At 34.2% G+C, this 14,740-nt stretch overlaps 2 protein-coding genes across 2 annotated transcripts in view; both read left to right on the top strand.

Moving 5' to 3' along the window:
• LOC142354692 (uncharacterized) overlaps positions 1 to 14,740 on the top strand; it is a 361,988-nt gene that overhangs the window by 210,749 nt on the left and 136,499 nt on the right. The gene's annotated exons all lie outside the window — the stretch shown is intronic.
• Positions 7,169 to 14,740, top strand: part of LOC142354549 (ephrin type-B receptor 3-like) — a 60,032-nt gene continuing 52,460 nt past the window's right edge. The window contains exons 1-4 of the mRNA XM_075406869.1: positions 7,169 to 7,365; positions 7,437 to 7,498; positions 7,850 to 8,730; positions 9,131 to 9,264. Coding sequence (XP_075262984.1) covers positions 7,299 to 7,365; positions 7,437 to 7,498; positions 7,850 to 8,730; positions 9,131 to 9,264 — 1,144 coding nt within the window. The 5' untranslated portion in view covers positions 7,169 to 7,298. The remainder of the gene's footprint in view (positions 7,366 to 7,436; positions 7,499 to 7,849; positions 8,731 to 9,130; positions 9,265 to 14,740) is intronic.

Genomic DNA, 14,740 nt, shown 5'->3' on the forward strand with positions numbered 1-14,740 from the left:
GCCAATATCTCATTATGTAAAATTATAGCACGTTTATCTGGTGGCGCAAACAGTATACACCCACTAAGCTGGGGGATAAAAACGGATTTTATCCAATACAATTTCAAAAACAAGAATTACTTACTTTTAATTGAAAAGTAAAGGCTTAGAATTTCGCTTAACGTCAATTTTTTTGCGGGATTTGTAGACAAATATATTTGAGACCTGTTGCTCTAAAGAACGATTTAAGCCTCCAAGTAGCGTTTAAATCAAGTAGAAATCTTTGTTTGTTATTCTCGCGTCTAACGTGATAGTATAAAACGGCTTCATAAATATTATCACCTCTAAATATCTTTTTAATTGAATTTTGATATGCAGAGTTGACGTTAAAATGTTAGTTCATGCCGTAAAGTGCTAAAGTGACGCCATCCTAAGAGATTTCTCATCTTGAAAGATTTACTCTCTTTCAGTTTTGCTGCTTTTTTCAGTATTGGCTGCAATTAAAGCTGTATAGAGTTTGGGCTAATTTGAAAAAGTGTATCAAACTGATTAAGTATTGTCTATGAATTTAAAGGTTTCATTGTATTCAACGAAACAAAGAAAGTGCTCTTCAATGATTTTTTCTAAAGTTTTTTATATGGCTTCTTCAAATGGAACGAAAAATCAATTGATGTCGGTTGCATGAATCTTTTCGACGTGGTATTACCAGGCCCAGGTTTCAATGTCTTCCAACGCAATATTAAGTTAAATGGCGGCGCATGGGACTGAAAATTTTAATCCTTAATTCTTATTCTGAAATACAGTCACCGCTATTTTATAGCTTGCAGACGTTGATTTTTTGTTTGTATTGTACCGACAAGTAATAATGAAGGATTGTCTTTTTACAATTTTAACGACTTTAAGAGGAGTACTACAGGAGCCTTTTTGTTAACAGTTTTTGTTGAAAATTAATTGAAAGGAAGTTAACGCGGTGAGAACAACGTGTTTAGGTTGAAGTTTTGAAAGGTCTAAAGTTAAAAGAAAAACAGAACGGTTAGCGTTTTGTGCAGAATTTTTCATATAGAGCAATTGATGTGAGAACTTTTTGCTGAGCCAGCAAAACAGTTTTCGATCACGTGCGTCTTCCTTTCTATTACTTTGTTCATATTAGTTTTCTCATTTATACTAAGCTTTTATTGTACGTATGGACGCATTGTAAGTCATCAGAAACAATTGATACACTTCAAGTTGAAATCGATTGCCACTTTCCTCAGTTGGTGTTTTGGACGGATCTTTGAGCAGATTATGCGAAATTCATCAAAACTTTGTAGTAATGAGCAAAGTATTGCTCGAAAATAGTTTGTTGTAGTTTTGGATGCTTTCTTATTTAACAGATAAACAGTTCAAATCAATTTTTATATTGGTTAAAAAAATAACGATGTCCTATTCGGATCTAAATTTTTTTCAGAAAATTTGTCTGTTTTCTTGTTTGTTTTGACTCCTTTTTTCAATAATTTTTTATTTGTCAAATATTTTTTTTAATTTTTTATTGGTGCTGCTATTGAAAGGATACATATGAAGACAGATAGTTGTTAATTGGAAATAGTTGTTAATTGGAAGAAAATGGAACATTTTGCTTTCCTTCTGGCAACTGCTATTGTTTTTTTGTTTTTGAGAGAAAATAATCTTTATTAAATGGTTTCCGAGAATAATTTTAGTTTTTTATCATTCGCCGGTTTTCAAAATACAATGTTTGTGTTATTTGATTATCATTTTGTGGTCTTTTAATGAAGAAAAAAAACGTTGAAATGTTTCAAGCAAATGTTTCTTCTGATGTCGCCTCCTCTGATCAGACTAGTGTGCGCTTGAAACTGCCTCTGATCAGACCTGAAGTGACCTCTGAACAGACAAGATCCAGACCATTGTCCAGACTAAAGTGCACTCGAAGCCTTTTCCAGACCATGTAATTCGAGCGCACCTGGAACATATTTGCGCTCGAAGATTGTATAATCAGAGGTCATTTCGCTCTGACCACCTCGACCTGGTCATAATAGTGTTGTACCTTGACCTGTCAAATAAAGTGTTGTAGTATAGTTGTTCCTCTGCTGAGGAAACTTCATTTGGGACGTATAGAAGGAGCAGTCATACCTAAACTGTGCTGTTTTTGAAGAAAAGGAGTTTAAGCTCTGAAAAACCTGCTCTCAAACAAACTAATATTTGTTTTTTGCGCTATTCGGTCAAAGTTCTTTGTTTTGATTACAGTGTTTTGCTTCAAGAAGTTTCATTGAGCTACAATTCTAAATTTAACTTTCTCTCTGTTATTGTGTTAGACAAATCTTGAACCATTTTTTTGTTTGAACATATTTATTTCTCAACATGAACTGCCAGCTAATACTCGTACAAATTTGTTGCTGCGAATTGACCACTATTCTTTTACTACAGAGGGAATTTATTTTTTACAGGGCAAGAAATTGGAGAAATAAATTTGTTTAAAGAAAATTTCTTGAATTTTCATTAAATTTTTCTGAAACGTTAGAAAAAATTTTGTGCGCACAACAGCTCGCTTCAAATAAATTTTGTGAATAATTTGAAATTTTTTATTCCAATAGATAAAAATTGAGAAGCGAAAAATTTTTGTATCCCAAATTCTTTTGCAATTTTTTCATTGAAAGATTTTCTATTAATAACTAAACTGACCATTTTTTTCAATTGTTTTATCAGGAATTGGATAAACTAAAGCGTAATTTTTTATGGCGATTACTCCTCAAACAATTACGGAAGTTTTCCATTTTAAAAAAAAATGTTGACGAAATTGGAGTAGGTTTTGCTTTTTCTTTAATCTATGAAAATCGCTAACGGCTCATTCATGAGAATGAGTTTTTTGGCGTGAAAATTGTATTTTCAGCGCACAGAGAGCAATTTTTGTCAATTTTTGTGCTTTTTTGGCTAAACTAATTTGTTCTGATAAGAATTGGTTACTCTTTGGTAAAAATTGGAACTTTTCATATAAGAAGTGGTGTTTTGGCGAAAATTGGGCATTTATCTTCTAGAAGTTGGTAACTAATAGTTTAATTTTTTATTTTTGCCGAAAACGATTTTTCGACTACCGTCTCAGCAAACAATTTTTTTCCAATTTACGCTTCAAAAAATAATGGACCTTTTCCGGTTGTGCCCCCTTTGGTATTTCGTACAAATTTTGATGTGCAGATTTGACGTTAAATTGTTAGTTCATGCCCTAAAGTGACGCCATCCTAAGTGATTTCTCATCTTGAAAGATTTACTCTCTTTCAGTTTTGGTGCTTTTTTTTCAGTATTGGCTTCAAGTAAAGCTGTATAGAGTTTGGGCTAATTTAAAAAAGTGTTTCAAACTGATTAAGTATTGTCTATGAATTTAAAGGTTTCATTGTTTTCAACGAAACAAAGAAAGTGCTTTTCAATGATTTTTCTAAAAGTTTTTTTTATATGGCTTCTTCAAATGGAACGACAAATCAATTGATGTCGGTTGCATGAATCTTTTTGACTTGGTTTTACCAGGCCCAGGTTTCAATGTCTTTCAACGCAATTTTAAGTTAAATGACGGCGCATGGGACTGAAAATTTTAAAATTTTTTTTCCTAATTCTTATTCTTAAGAATTGGTTTATTTTTGGTAAAAATTGGAATTTTTGGTAGTTTTTGGTAATACTTTTTGGTAATTTCATATAATAGTTGGTGTTTTGGCGAAAATTGGGCATTTATCTTCTAGAGGTTGGTAACTAATAGTTTAATTTTTTATTTTTGCCGAAAAAAATTTTTTGACTACCGTCTCAGCAACCAATTTTTTCCAATGTACGCTTCTAAAAATAATGGACTTTTTCCGGTTGTGCCCCCTCAAGGTACATTAAGCGCTCCCAGTTGATGATTACGTGCCACTATATAGTAACTCATTATGTAGAAATAGAGCACGTTCTTCTGGTGGTGCAAATAATATACATCCACAAAGCCTGGGGATATAAACGGAAACTATCCAATACAATTTAGAAAACAAAAATTTCTTACGTAAATAGGTTTTATGTCGGGTCTTTTTCCAGTAAAAAAAAGCAATTGAAAAATAAAGGCTCAGTGTTCCGTTAAACTTCAATTTTTTGCGGGATTTGTAGAAATCTTCTTTTCTCCTCGCGTCTAAAGTGATAGTATAAAACGGTTTTATAAATATTATCACCTCTGATTATATTCTTAGTTCACTTCTGATAAGCATAGTTGACTTTATAGTGTTAGTTCATGCCCTAAAGCGACGCCGTTTTAAGAGATTTCTCATCTCGAAAGCAATTACTGTCTTTCAATTTTGGTGTATATTTTTTCAGTACGGGCTGCAATTAAAGCTGTATAGTGTATGGACCAAATAAAAATTGGGTTCCAAACTGATTAAGTTTTGTCTATGATGTTTTTAGTTTCATTTTATTCAACGAAACAAACAGAGTACACTTCAATTATTTTTTCTAAAGGTTTTCTTTACATGGCTTCTTTGAATGGGATGTCGAATCAATTGATGTCGGTTGCATGAACCTTTTTTACATTGTATTACCATTCCCAGATTTCAATGTCTTTCAACGCAATTATACGATAAAATAGCGGCGCATGCTACAACAATTACAAAATTTTAGTGCTTATTTCTTGCTCTAAATTACATAGTTTTTTACAATTTCATAGCTTGGTTGTCGATGGTCTTTTCTGATTGAATTGAACCATTGAGTAATATTGGATGATTGTATTCTTCCGACTCTAACGGCCTTAGGATGTGTATTACTGGAGCTTTTTGTCGACTGCTTTTGTTGAAGTGTAATTGAAACGAAGTGAACGCGGTGAACGAAGTGAACGAAGTGAACGAAGTGAAAAGAATTTCTTTACCTTGAAATTTTAGAAAATCTTCTAAAGTTTTTAGGAAACTTTAGAAAGAAGCAGAAAAATTTGATGTTCGATCAGCATTTTTCACATAGACCGATATGATGTGAGAAGTTGTTGCTAAAACAGCAAAATTTTTTGATGACGAGCGTCCTCCTTTCAACTTTTTGTGCAGGTTGATTTTCTCAATTAAACTAAGCATTTATTGTACGCTTGGACGTTTTTTGAGCTATCAGAAGCAATAAATTCACTTCAAATTGGAATTGAAGTGTTCAAATTGGAATTGATGTGTTTCACTTGTTTGTTTTGGACGAAGCTTTTAACAGATTATGCAAATTTTATTAAAATTTTTTGGTCGTCAGCGAAATATTGCTTGAAAATAGTTTGCTGCAGTTTTGGATGCTTTTTATTTAACATAAAAAAAATTTAGACAATATTTTGATTTTTTGAAAAAGCTTAAACGATGTCCTATTTTGATCCAATTTTTTCAATAAATTTATCTCTTTTTTCTTTTCTGTTTTGACCCCTTTTTCAATTTTTTTTTTTCGTCAGGAATTTTTTTTTATTTTTTCGGTGGTGTCGACCAGACATGCGGAGGTCCGCTTGGACGGTTGTTAACTGAAAGAAACTGGAATATTCTTCAACTCAAAGAACTTTAGTATTTACCAAGAATTGAAAAAATTTAAGCAAATATTTTTTGCAGCAATTACTCTTCGAAACATTTCCGGAATTATTCCTTTGTTTTTAACAAAATGTCGAGGAATTTGTAACCGGGTTTACTTTTTCTTTGATCTATGGAGATCGCTAGTGGGTCTTTATTGAGAATGAGTTTGTTGGGGGTGAATCTTGTCTTTTCAGCGCAGAGTGTGTACTTTTTGGCTTTAATTGAGTTTTTTTGGGTTGTTATGGGAAGAACTGGCTATTTGTGGTAGAATTTGGAGTTTTTCATAGAAGAGTTGGGTGTCTTTTTGTCTAAAACATCGTATTCAGCTAGCATTGGATATTTAAAATAAAAAATGTGTGTTTTGGAAAAAATTTGGCGTTTAGTTGTATGCATGGTTTTATTAAGCGAATTATTGGTATTCCATTGCTGTAATTGGGTATCTTTTGGGAAAACCTGAAATTTTTTTCTACAAGTTGGGTGTTTTTGACAAAAATTGGGCATTTATCTGATAGAATTTGGTTTTTATTCAATGTTTGTGTTTTTTGTTACCAATTGGGTGTTTGTTTAATGATAATTTTTTCTCTGGCCATGATCTGTGTATTTAATTGCGAGTTTTTTGGCAAGAATTGGGCATTTTGTGATAAAAATTGAATGTTTTTGAAAAAACTGTGCAATATTTGGTTATTTTGGCAAATAGTGAGTATTTTGATAAATATACGTTTTCTGGCAATATTTGGGTACTCTGTGACACGAATATGGTATCTCGAAACATTTCCGGAATAACTCCTTCGTTTTTAAAAAATTGTGAGAAATTTGAAACTGGGTTTACTTTTTATTCAAGCTATGAAAATCGCTAACGGTTCTTTAATGAGAATGAACTTTTTGGGGATAAAACTTTGTCATGATTTGATTTGATCTCATGATTTCAATTTCTCAGGCCAAAAATTGGGTATTTAGTTTCTAGAAGTGTTTTTTTCTTGGCAAGAATCGGGCATTTTGTGAGAAATGTTGATTATTTTTGACAAAACGGGGTATTGGTTATGTTTTGCAATCTGTTTAATTTGGCAAATAGTGGGTATTTTGACAAAAATAGGGTTTTTTTGCCAAGATTTGTATTTTTTGACACGAATTTTGAATCTTTTTGACAAGAATTGGATATTTTGTGGAAAAATTTGGCTGTTTTTTTTTTTGCAAAATTTTTTGCTGACTTTTTGCAAAAGTTGGGTAAATTGCAGTACAAACTTAATAAAAATTGATAAAAAAGTGTTCTTTTTGATGAAATGAATATTTGAAAAGGTTATGCGCAAGTGAAGTGTGTGAAAGTGAACGTCCTCCAGTTTGCATTCCTCTAGAAGACACATTTTTTTATTAAGATTAAGCGCTTTTCAATGGATTCTTTTGTAATGATAACAGAATTTTCTTTTCTGCTTCGATGCCTATTCTCTCTATTATACATTTGCTTCTGAATGTTTGTTTTATTCAAAAGCGAGATTTTGTTGGAAATAGTGTCTGTTTTCAGCTTGTATGTGCTTATGTTAGATGCACAAACCTTTTCTTAAACCATTTTGGTTTAGAAATATCTATTTATCAATTTTCGAATTGAACTTTCTCATGTTGCTCATGATCAAAATTGTAACGCTCAAAGGAGTCCCCAAATGGTGTTTATAATAATCTTACAGTCCTTATAGAAATGGTAAAGTTTTCTAGATTAACTGTAACTACAAATTTGAGTGTTAAAATAGCTTTGCTTTTAACTTATGATTTCAGTAATTAAACTTGACTTAACACTATGGAAATATGCGAGTACAGATGATGAAAATTTTAGTCTTCGGATTATTAGTGGGTGTGGTCTTCTGCGCTGATGGTTAGTTTCTATATCTAAAATTAAAATTTTTAATTTGGGCTCAGCTATTGATAGTCATCATTGCGTTTTAGAGTTACTCTTCAGCAGTCAGGGAAGTGACTTCAGCAACTGGTATTTTGATGGAAACTTCCAGGTAAAATCTAATCGCTTTCATTAACGGGGTCTTGTGTTTAAAATGAATGAGTATTGTTTGCATATGAATGAGATATGCCGACAAATCTGATTGCTGTCTACTCTGAAACAAGTATATTCTGACAAATAATAATTTAAATAGATTTTTACAATTTTAAGTTAGGAAATCGTTTATTTTCTACACACGAATATTTAGTGTAGAACAACTGTTTGATTCATTTAATTCATTTCCCCTAAGGAAACCACGCTAGTGTGATTGTATTATTTGAGATCACGCTTTTTCTGCAGTAATTAAAGTATGGTGTTGTGTAACATCGAGGGCAGTAATCCTAAAATGCTTCATGTGTTCTAGTATAATGTTCAAAGAGAATCTGGAATATCAAAAAATTGTCACGAGAGCTTTACGGAGGCTGAGCGAGGACATCTTTATTCCCCCGTGATTGATATTCATCCATTATCCGACATTTCCATATCAATAGAATTCAGTATTTGGCCTTGTCAAAACCTTAAAACAGATGACAATGATGATAAGTTCAGCCTTTGCGTGCCCCTCTTGAAGCTTTCATATATTATTCTTGATACTAATGAGGAGATTTTCATCGAAGTGTCTGACAAAAACGATATATTTGAACCAGTTGAAGTTGGTGGGCTGCTAGAAGAATACGAAGAGAAATTTAAGTTGATTGATTCTTTATCTGACAAATACGAAAACGCAAATACTTTTACGACTCGAAACATTTCGCTTTCCTCAATCTCCAAAAAAATTCAGTTCAAGATTGACGACGATGGTACATGTTTTGTGCTTCGAAAGTTTCTACTCCATCGCCAGTATTGCGCTGCGTTTACAAATCAGCAGCAATATTTTGATAAGACCTACAGTAATCGACTAGAACCCACTGCTGTCACGGGGAAATGTATTAAAAACTCAGTATCTTCCTCCGATGTATCTCAGATCTTGTGCGACAGAAACGGAAATTGGATGTTGCAAAAGCAAGATATTACTGCATGTCTTTGCAATGAGGGACACGAACCTACTAAAAATGGCGATATGTGCAACCCTTGTCAATCAGGTTATTTCAAAGGAAAGGCTGGGAATCACAAATGTAATTCTTGTCCTCGCAACTCAAAAAGCATAGAAAGAGGAGCACATCATTGCAGTTGCTATCCTAATTTTATGAGACCTGGCTCGGATCTAGATGCTGCTTGCACACAGCCGTTGACTGGATTCGTAAAGTAAGCAATGAGCTTATTTTCCTATCTATTTTTTCCTTTCAATATTCTTCATTTGTCTTCATATTTATTTACCTTCATTTTATTGATGAAATTTAGAGAATGCATAGTGGACGTAGCGCTGGAAGGATCCCGGTCCTACAGGGGCCGATTTTTACCAGTGTTGGGGAAGGGTGTTTCCAATTTACTTTTTCTTAAGCTATGAGAATCACTAACGGGTCTATAATGCTAATGAGATTTCTTTTTAATATTTCGCTGCATTGTATAGAAGCGCTTATGATAAGATCTTACTGGCTTCTCTTCAATAATCAGGCTGCAATTATGCATCAAGAAAGGCAATAAAGAACTTTATTTTACGCAGGAGTATTACAAAAGTCTAAAACAGCTTCACCGTTTATTTCAGGATTTTGGAAGTTTTGCCGTTCGACTCATTTATTTTACTGCAATGGCAGCCTGTGGAATCTCCAGATTCAGAAGAGCCAGTCAAGTATGAGATTCAGTGCAGTTTAGCAGCTAAGCGAGAAGACATCATCAACTGTAAGTTTTTTAAGATTTTTTTTGCTTGAAAGTGCTTGAAATTGACCACTGTTAATTTAAATTTCATTCCTTGCCCGGAGGCGGAACTTTTGCTTCGGATCAGCTCTTCTATCTTTTATTTAAATTGTGTAATTTTGGAGCAATCAGGGTTTGAAATTTCTGGGCTAACTTTCAGCTGATCAATTGTGTACTTTGGTGGATTTTTGGCTCCAACTATAGGAATAATCAAACAGAAGACCGTTAGTCTAAGTACGAATTTATCGCGGTTGGAAGTTCAGAATCATTTCCGCTCTTTTCAGTTTTATAATCTTTTTAAGACTGTTGATTTGAAATGTTTTTGGGTCCTTTCAACTGAAATGAAATCACCAATTGCTGCCAATATCGGTCATTAGAACTTTTGTCGTTAGAACTTAAAAATTGAGTCGTTTTGGCTGTTGTCCGGGGTGAGACCGTTTTTACTTGAATTTACCATTTTTACTTAGTTTGGCAGCAGGAACATCAAGAAAAGAACAGGTTTGCTGATAGAATCTATTTTGGTTACAGTGTAGCATACTTGTCGAATGGTACAATTTTCGTTCAAGATATTGGTATCTAATATTTCAATACTCTAAGGAACACAATTTAGCATCAGAAAGTTCAGTTTCCAGTAGATTTAAATTTTCGTTTGATTTTGATTTTTTATAATACTACCTATTATCATGCACCTTGGTTTCAATAGGGGAAATCGCTTTGACCCTGATAATGTCCAATAAATAACAGTTCACGATTTGTCAAGGTAAAAGCTATTAGCAATTACAATCGCGTGATTTATTGTATGGGAAACATGACAAGGACAAAGTCAACCAGTAGTGGTTCAGACTTAACATGTCCTCATTGCTCGTCAACAGTTGATGAAACTACAAATTCTATTGGATGTGACAAATGTGGTTGCTGGGTACACCACACATGCACAAAGATTCCAACTGAAGCGTTGACATACATGTCCACCGAAGGCGTCTTCTGGTTTTGCAATGATTGCACTAAAGCCGTGAAGAAGCTTGTGAGATTGAAGACAACCACAGAGATGGAATTCAAGGAAGACATAAACAACAGTCTACAGGAAATCAAATCGACACTGTCAGACTTGAAAGCTAAGTCAACTCACTCTATAATTCCTCCCCAACTCAAATTGCCTAATGTCAACACTGAAAGTTCCCCAAAGATAGATACCAGTTTGGAAATTAAAATTTCGGGTATACCAGAATTTTCTTCGCAACCAAATTCAAAATATTCGGACATTATGCAGCATGAAATTAAAGAGACTCAGCGAATCATTGATTTTCTTGGAGAAAATGGAAACACAGTTTCCAATATCAGACGATTGGGTAAGTTTACCAAATCAAGTTCTAAACCAAGATCGCTGTTAGTGACTTTCAACAATTCCTGGACGGTAAGAAAATTGCTTGCAAACGCTCACAAAATTAAGTACTATAATCAAGACAAAGGAACAACGATCTTTGTTAGCAAGTCTCTGACCAAGGAAGAGCAAATGAAAGAGAAGGAATGTCTAATCAAACGATACAAACTGATTAACGAAGAAGGATACCTGCACAACAAATTTCGAATTTTCAACCAAAAACTGTACTATGATGGGACTGAAATTGAGGTATCTCAATGGTGACTAAATGTGAAACAAGAATCCGAGGAATATCTCGAGTCGTTTGTATTCAATGTACGTAGCATAATCAATCGAGATAAACGCACCAGACTTGCTAACTACGTGAATCTGAAAAGCGTAGACTTCTTCATGCTTACAGAGACTTGGCTTCATTGCTCATTTCACGATAACGAGCTATTTCTTCCCAATTACGCAATCTTTCGATCAGAAAGAAAAGCTGATAATAATACATCAAAACACGGAGGTGTTTTGATTGCTATCAAGAATACTTTTGTCTCTAGACAAATTCCTCTTTATTCAAATATTTGTGGAGGCGTGATAGCATGTTCTCTCTGTTTTAATTCTCGGGATATTTTACTTGTGTGTTTTTATGCCCCCCCGATTTCATCATGTCCCAGTCCGTATGCTATTTCACGTCAAGATCGCTATCTACTATTTGAGGAAATCTTTACACTGTCAAAGACCTTCTATTCAACAATTGTTTATGGTGATTTCAATCTGCCGGAAATTGATTGGCATGAGTGAGTACGCAGCTAAGAACTCAGATACACAGAAGTTTGTTGACCTAATTAGCTTTCACAGCTTTCAGCAAATCATTGATTTCCCTACTGCAGCATCAGGTATTCTGGATCTCATCTTAGTAAACCCAAAAACAGAAGTTATATACTGCAAGAAAATTAATCTGGACATCAGTCTGTTATCGAATCATGATGCAATTGCCCTTAAAGTTAGAGTCAGAAACCTAAGCTCCTCATATTTAAGAGAAACAAATTCAAAGATAGTTTACAGCTTCTGTAAAGCTAGATTTGATGAAATGAATAAACAGATAACTGAATTACCTTTTCATGGATTTTGTTGGAGTAACATTAATGTTCTGCTTGAACAGTGGTACGATTGGGTTAGACCAATAATATTTGAAAACGTTCCAAAAAGGACAATGCATCGATCTCAATTATCACCGTGGATTAAACCGCCGACGTCAAACGCAATTAAACGCCTTGAAACAGCTAGAAGGAACAATGCAAACAATATGAAGAAAATAGCAATGCTAGAGGGCATTGCTGAAACGCTGATTGAAGAAGATAGAGCTGAGTATGAATCAAATTTAGGGGCATCCCGATCAACTGAAAAACTTTTCAAATACTACAGAAACTTCAAAGCGACCGCGATTCCAAATTCTGTCTCATTTAAGAACGAAATTGCTAATGATCCTGTTCGTCAATGCTCTCTTTTCTCAAAATATTTTGCCTCAATTTTCAAAATTTCTTCCAGCTTCGTCCCTAACAATTCGCCCCCATTGCTACCATTATTTACAGATTTTGATATTTCCCAACAAACGATTGAAAAGATCTGCGAAAATTTGGATGTTCACAAAGCAAAAGGTCCGGACGAAATTCCTGCAATTGTATACAAAAGGTGTTCAAGGGCAGTCAGTAAATCCCTAAACCAGATTTTCTACAAAATAAAACAAACGAGTGTTTTTCCAGGTAGCTGGAAAAACTCAGTAGTTGTTCCCACCTACAAAAAAGGTTGTAAGGCTGAGGTAGAGAATTATAGGCAGGTTTCTCTTCTGTCAATTGCATCTAAAATTTTTGAACGTTGTTTTTTTATGTCTTTACCGGCATTTAGAACCAATATTTCATCAAGCCCAATACGGTTTTCGAAAAGGTCGCTCATGCGTCGTTCAACTCTTGGTTGACCTAGAAGCTATCTATAAATCAATTGATTCAAAAGAAAATATTGACATAATTTATACCGACTATGAGAAAGCGTTTGATAATGTCGATCACGGTATTCTTTTAACAAAACTATTCAATCTTGGTGTCCGCGGGAAAGTTATCAAATTATTGCAATCTTACCTAATCGGAAGGACTCAAAGAGTTAGAATCAACGGTCATTTTTCTGAAAGTGTTAACGTTACAAGTGGAGTTCCGCAGGGATCTCTTCTGGCATCCCTCTTCTTTGTAATCTACGTCAACGATTTACCAGAAAGTTGCAGAGCTGTTATTCCTCTCCTTTGTGCCGACGACGCTAAATTCATATCAGTTAATAAGTCCAGTCTCGTTTGTCAGATCGATCTTTTTAGGGTGATGAAATGGAGTGAACAACATAAACTCACCTTAAACGTCAAAAAATGCTCTCATATCTCAATGTCTAATTCCATGCATCACTTTAAATTTTTTGGAACCTGGATCGAAAAAGTACACGTACAGAAGGATTTAGGAGTTTATCTAACAAGTGATCTTAAGTGGTACATCCACATAAAAAAGTCCGCGAACAAAGCGCTCGGAGTTCTTTTCATGTTAAAAAGAAGCTCACCACACCTAACTCCGTCAATTAAATTAAACTTGTACAAATCTATGGTATTGATTGTTTTATTATACGGAAGTGTTTGTTGGTTTGCTAATGTAACAAACACAAAAGTACTTGAAAGTGTTCAGAAAAAGAGTTTGAAATGGATCAACAGCACGAGCAATAACAATTATAGAGAACTACTTTATTGCAGTCGTATCTTACCGCTCTCTTTATATCTACAATTACAGGATTTACTTTTTCTTTCTAAAATTCTTACGGGTCATTTCAACTTCAATATTGATCAATTTGTCTGCTTGAGGACCACCACACGTTCATTACGGAGTGAAAACGAACTGAAATTCGAACATTCAAAACCACGCCTTGAAATTTGTCAGCAAAGCTTCTTCTTTAGAACTTGTGCTCTTGTGAATAGACTTCCACACAGCTTACAATTCGGAAATGCATTGGGTTTGAAAGGTCGACTACTCAATTATCTGTGGCATCATTTTGAAACGAGTTACAACGAACTAGTCAGCGATACGTGGAAAATTTAACAGCAACCATGGACAAAGAACGGGGACACAGTCCCCGCGCCCGACGACACCGAAGGGCCAAATCCCTACTACTACTACTACTACTACTACTACTATAAAATCTAGCAAGAATCATTCCTTAATTTGCCTTTCTATTAAATGTAAATTGAGCAAGAATCGGCTACGAAGGCCTCAACAATAGTTGTTGATAAATAACAACCTGTTGATAAACAGAGTTTTCAGTATTCTTAAGCTGTAATTTTTAAGAAAGAATGGAGGTAATGGTTTCAATAAGTATCTGTCCTGTGCATTGTAAGATGTTTTGATGGTATGGTTTTAATTTCGATCAATTTATGTTTGTCTCCGACGCCAGCATTTTTTTTGCAACAATCGTCTATTTTATTGATATCCTTCATTAGTTCTTGAATGCTTGCTGCTGTGGCCTTTAGAGTCTGCTATCGTGTAATATTAGATTTGCTTCTTGGTACCCATGAAAAGAGTGAGGGTGATTTGATTATCTTCGATTTAAGCTTCAAGCACGCACTGCTTAAAACATGCAATTTTCGGAAATGCCAAATCTCTGCAGTGCTATGCTAGAATGCCAGATTTTAAAGCTCGTTTTCAAGCAGAGTGACGTGATTTAGCTAAGTTTTCTTCTGACAAACTTCGTGTCCACTTTTCGATGCTTTTAATTATCAGCTATTTGTTACTCGATTTTTTCGTTTTGAATGAGCTGCTTTTTTCTTGGGTTCTGCTTAACATTTATGCGTTTTGCAGAATATTTAAAATTTTTAGGTGCTCCTAAGGCTTAAATCTTTATCTGGTTTCAATAAATTATTTTGGGATGAATAGTTGAGCTGGCAAAACCCGATCTTAAATGAAGATCATGACATCTGTCATACTTCCCAACTAAATAATAAACTTTTATTCACCAGTTTGACTATTTATGAGCTGTATGTTTCAGCAGTTGAAATTTGCATAATTGTTCCTC

Source organism: Convolutriloba macropyga, chromosome 15 (genome assembly GCF_964194025.1).
Source record: "Convolutriloba macropyga chromosome 15, txConMacr16.3, whole genome shotgun sequence".
NCBI classification, from domain to species: Eukaryota; Metazoa; Xenacoelomorpha; order Acoela; family Convolutidae; genus Convolutriloba; species Convolutriloba macropyga.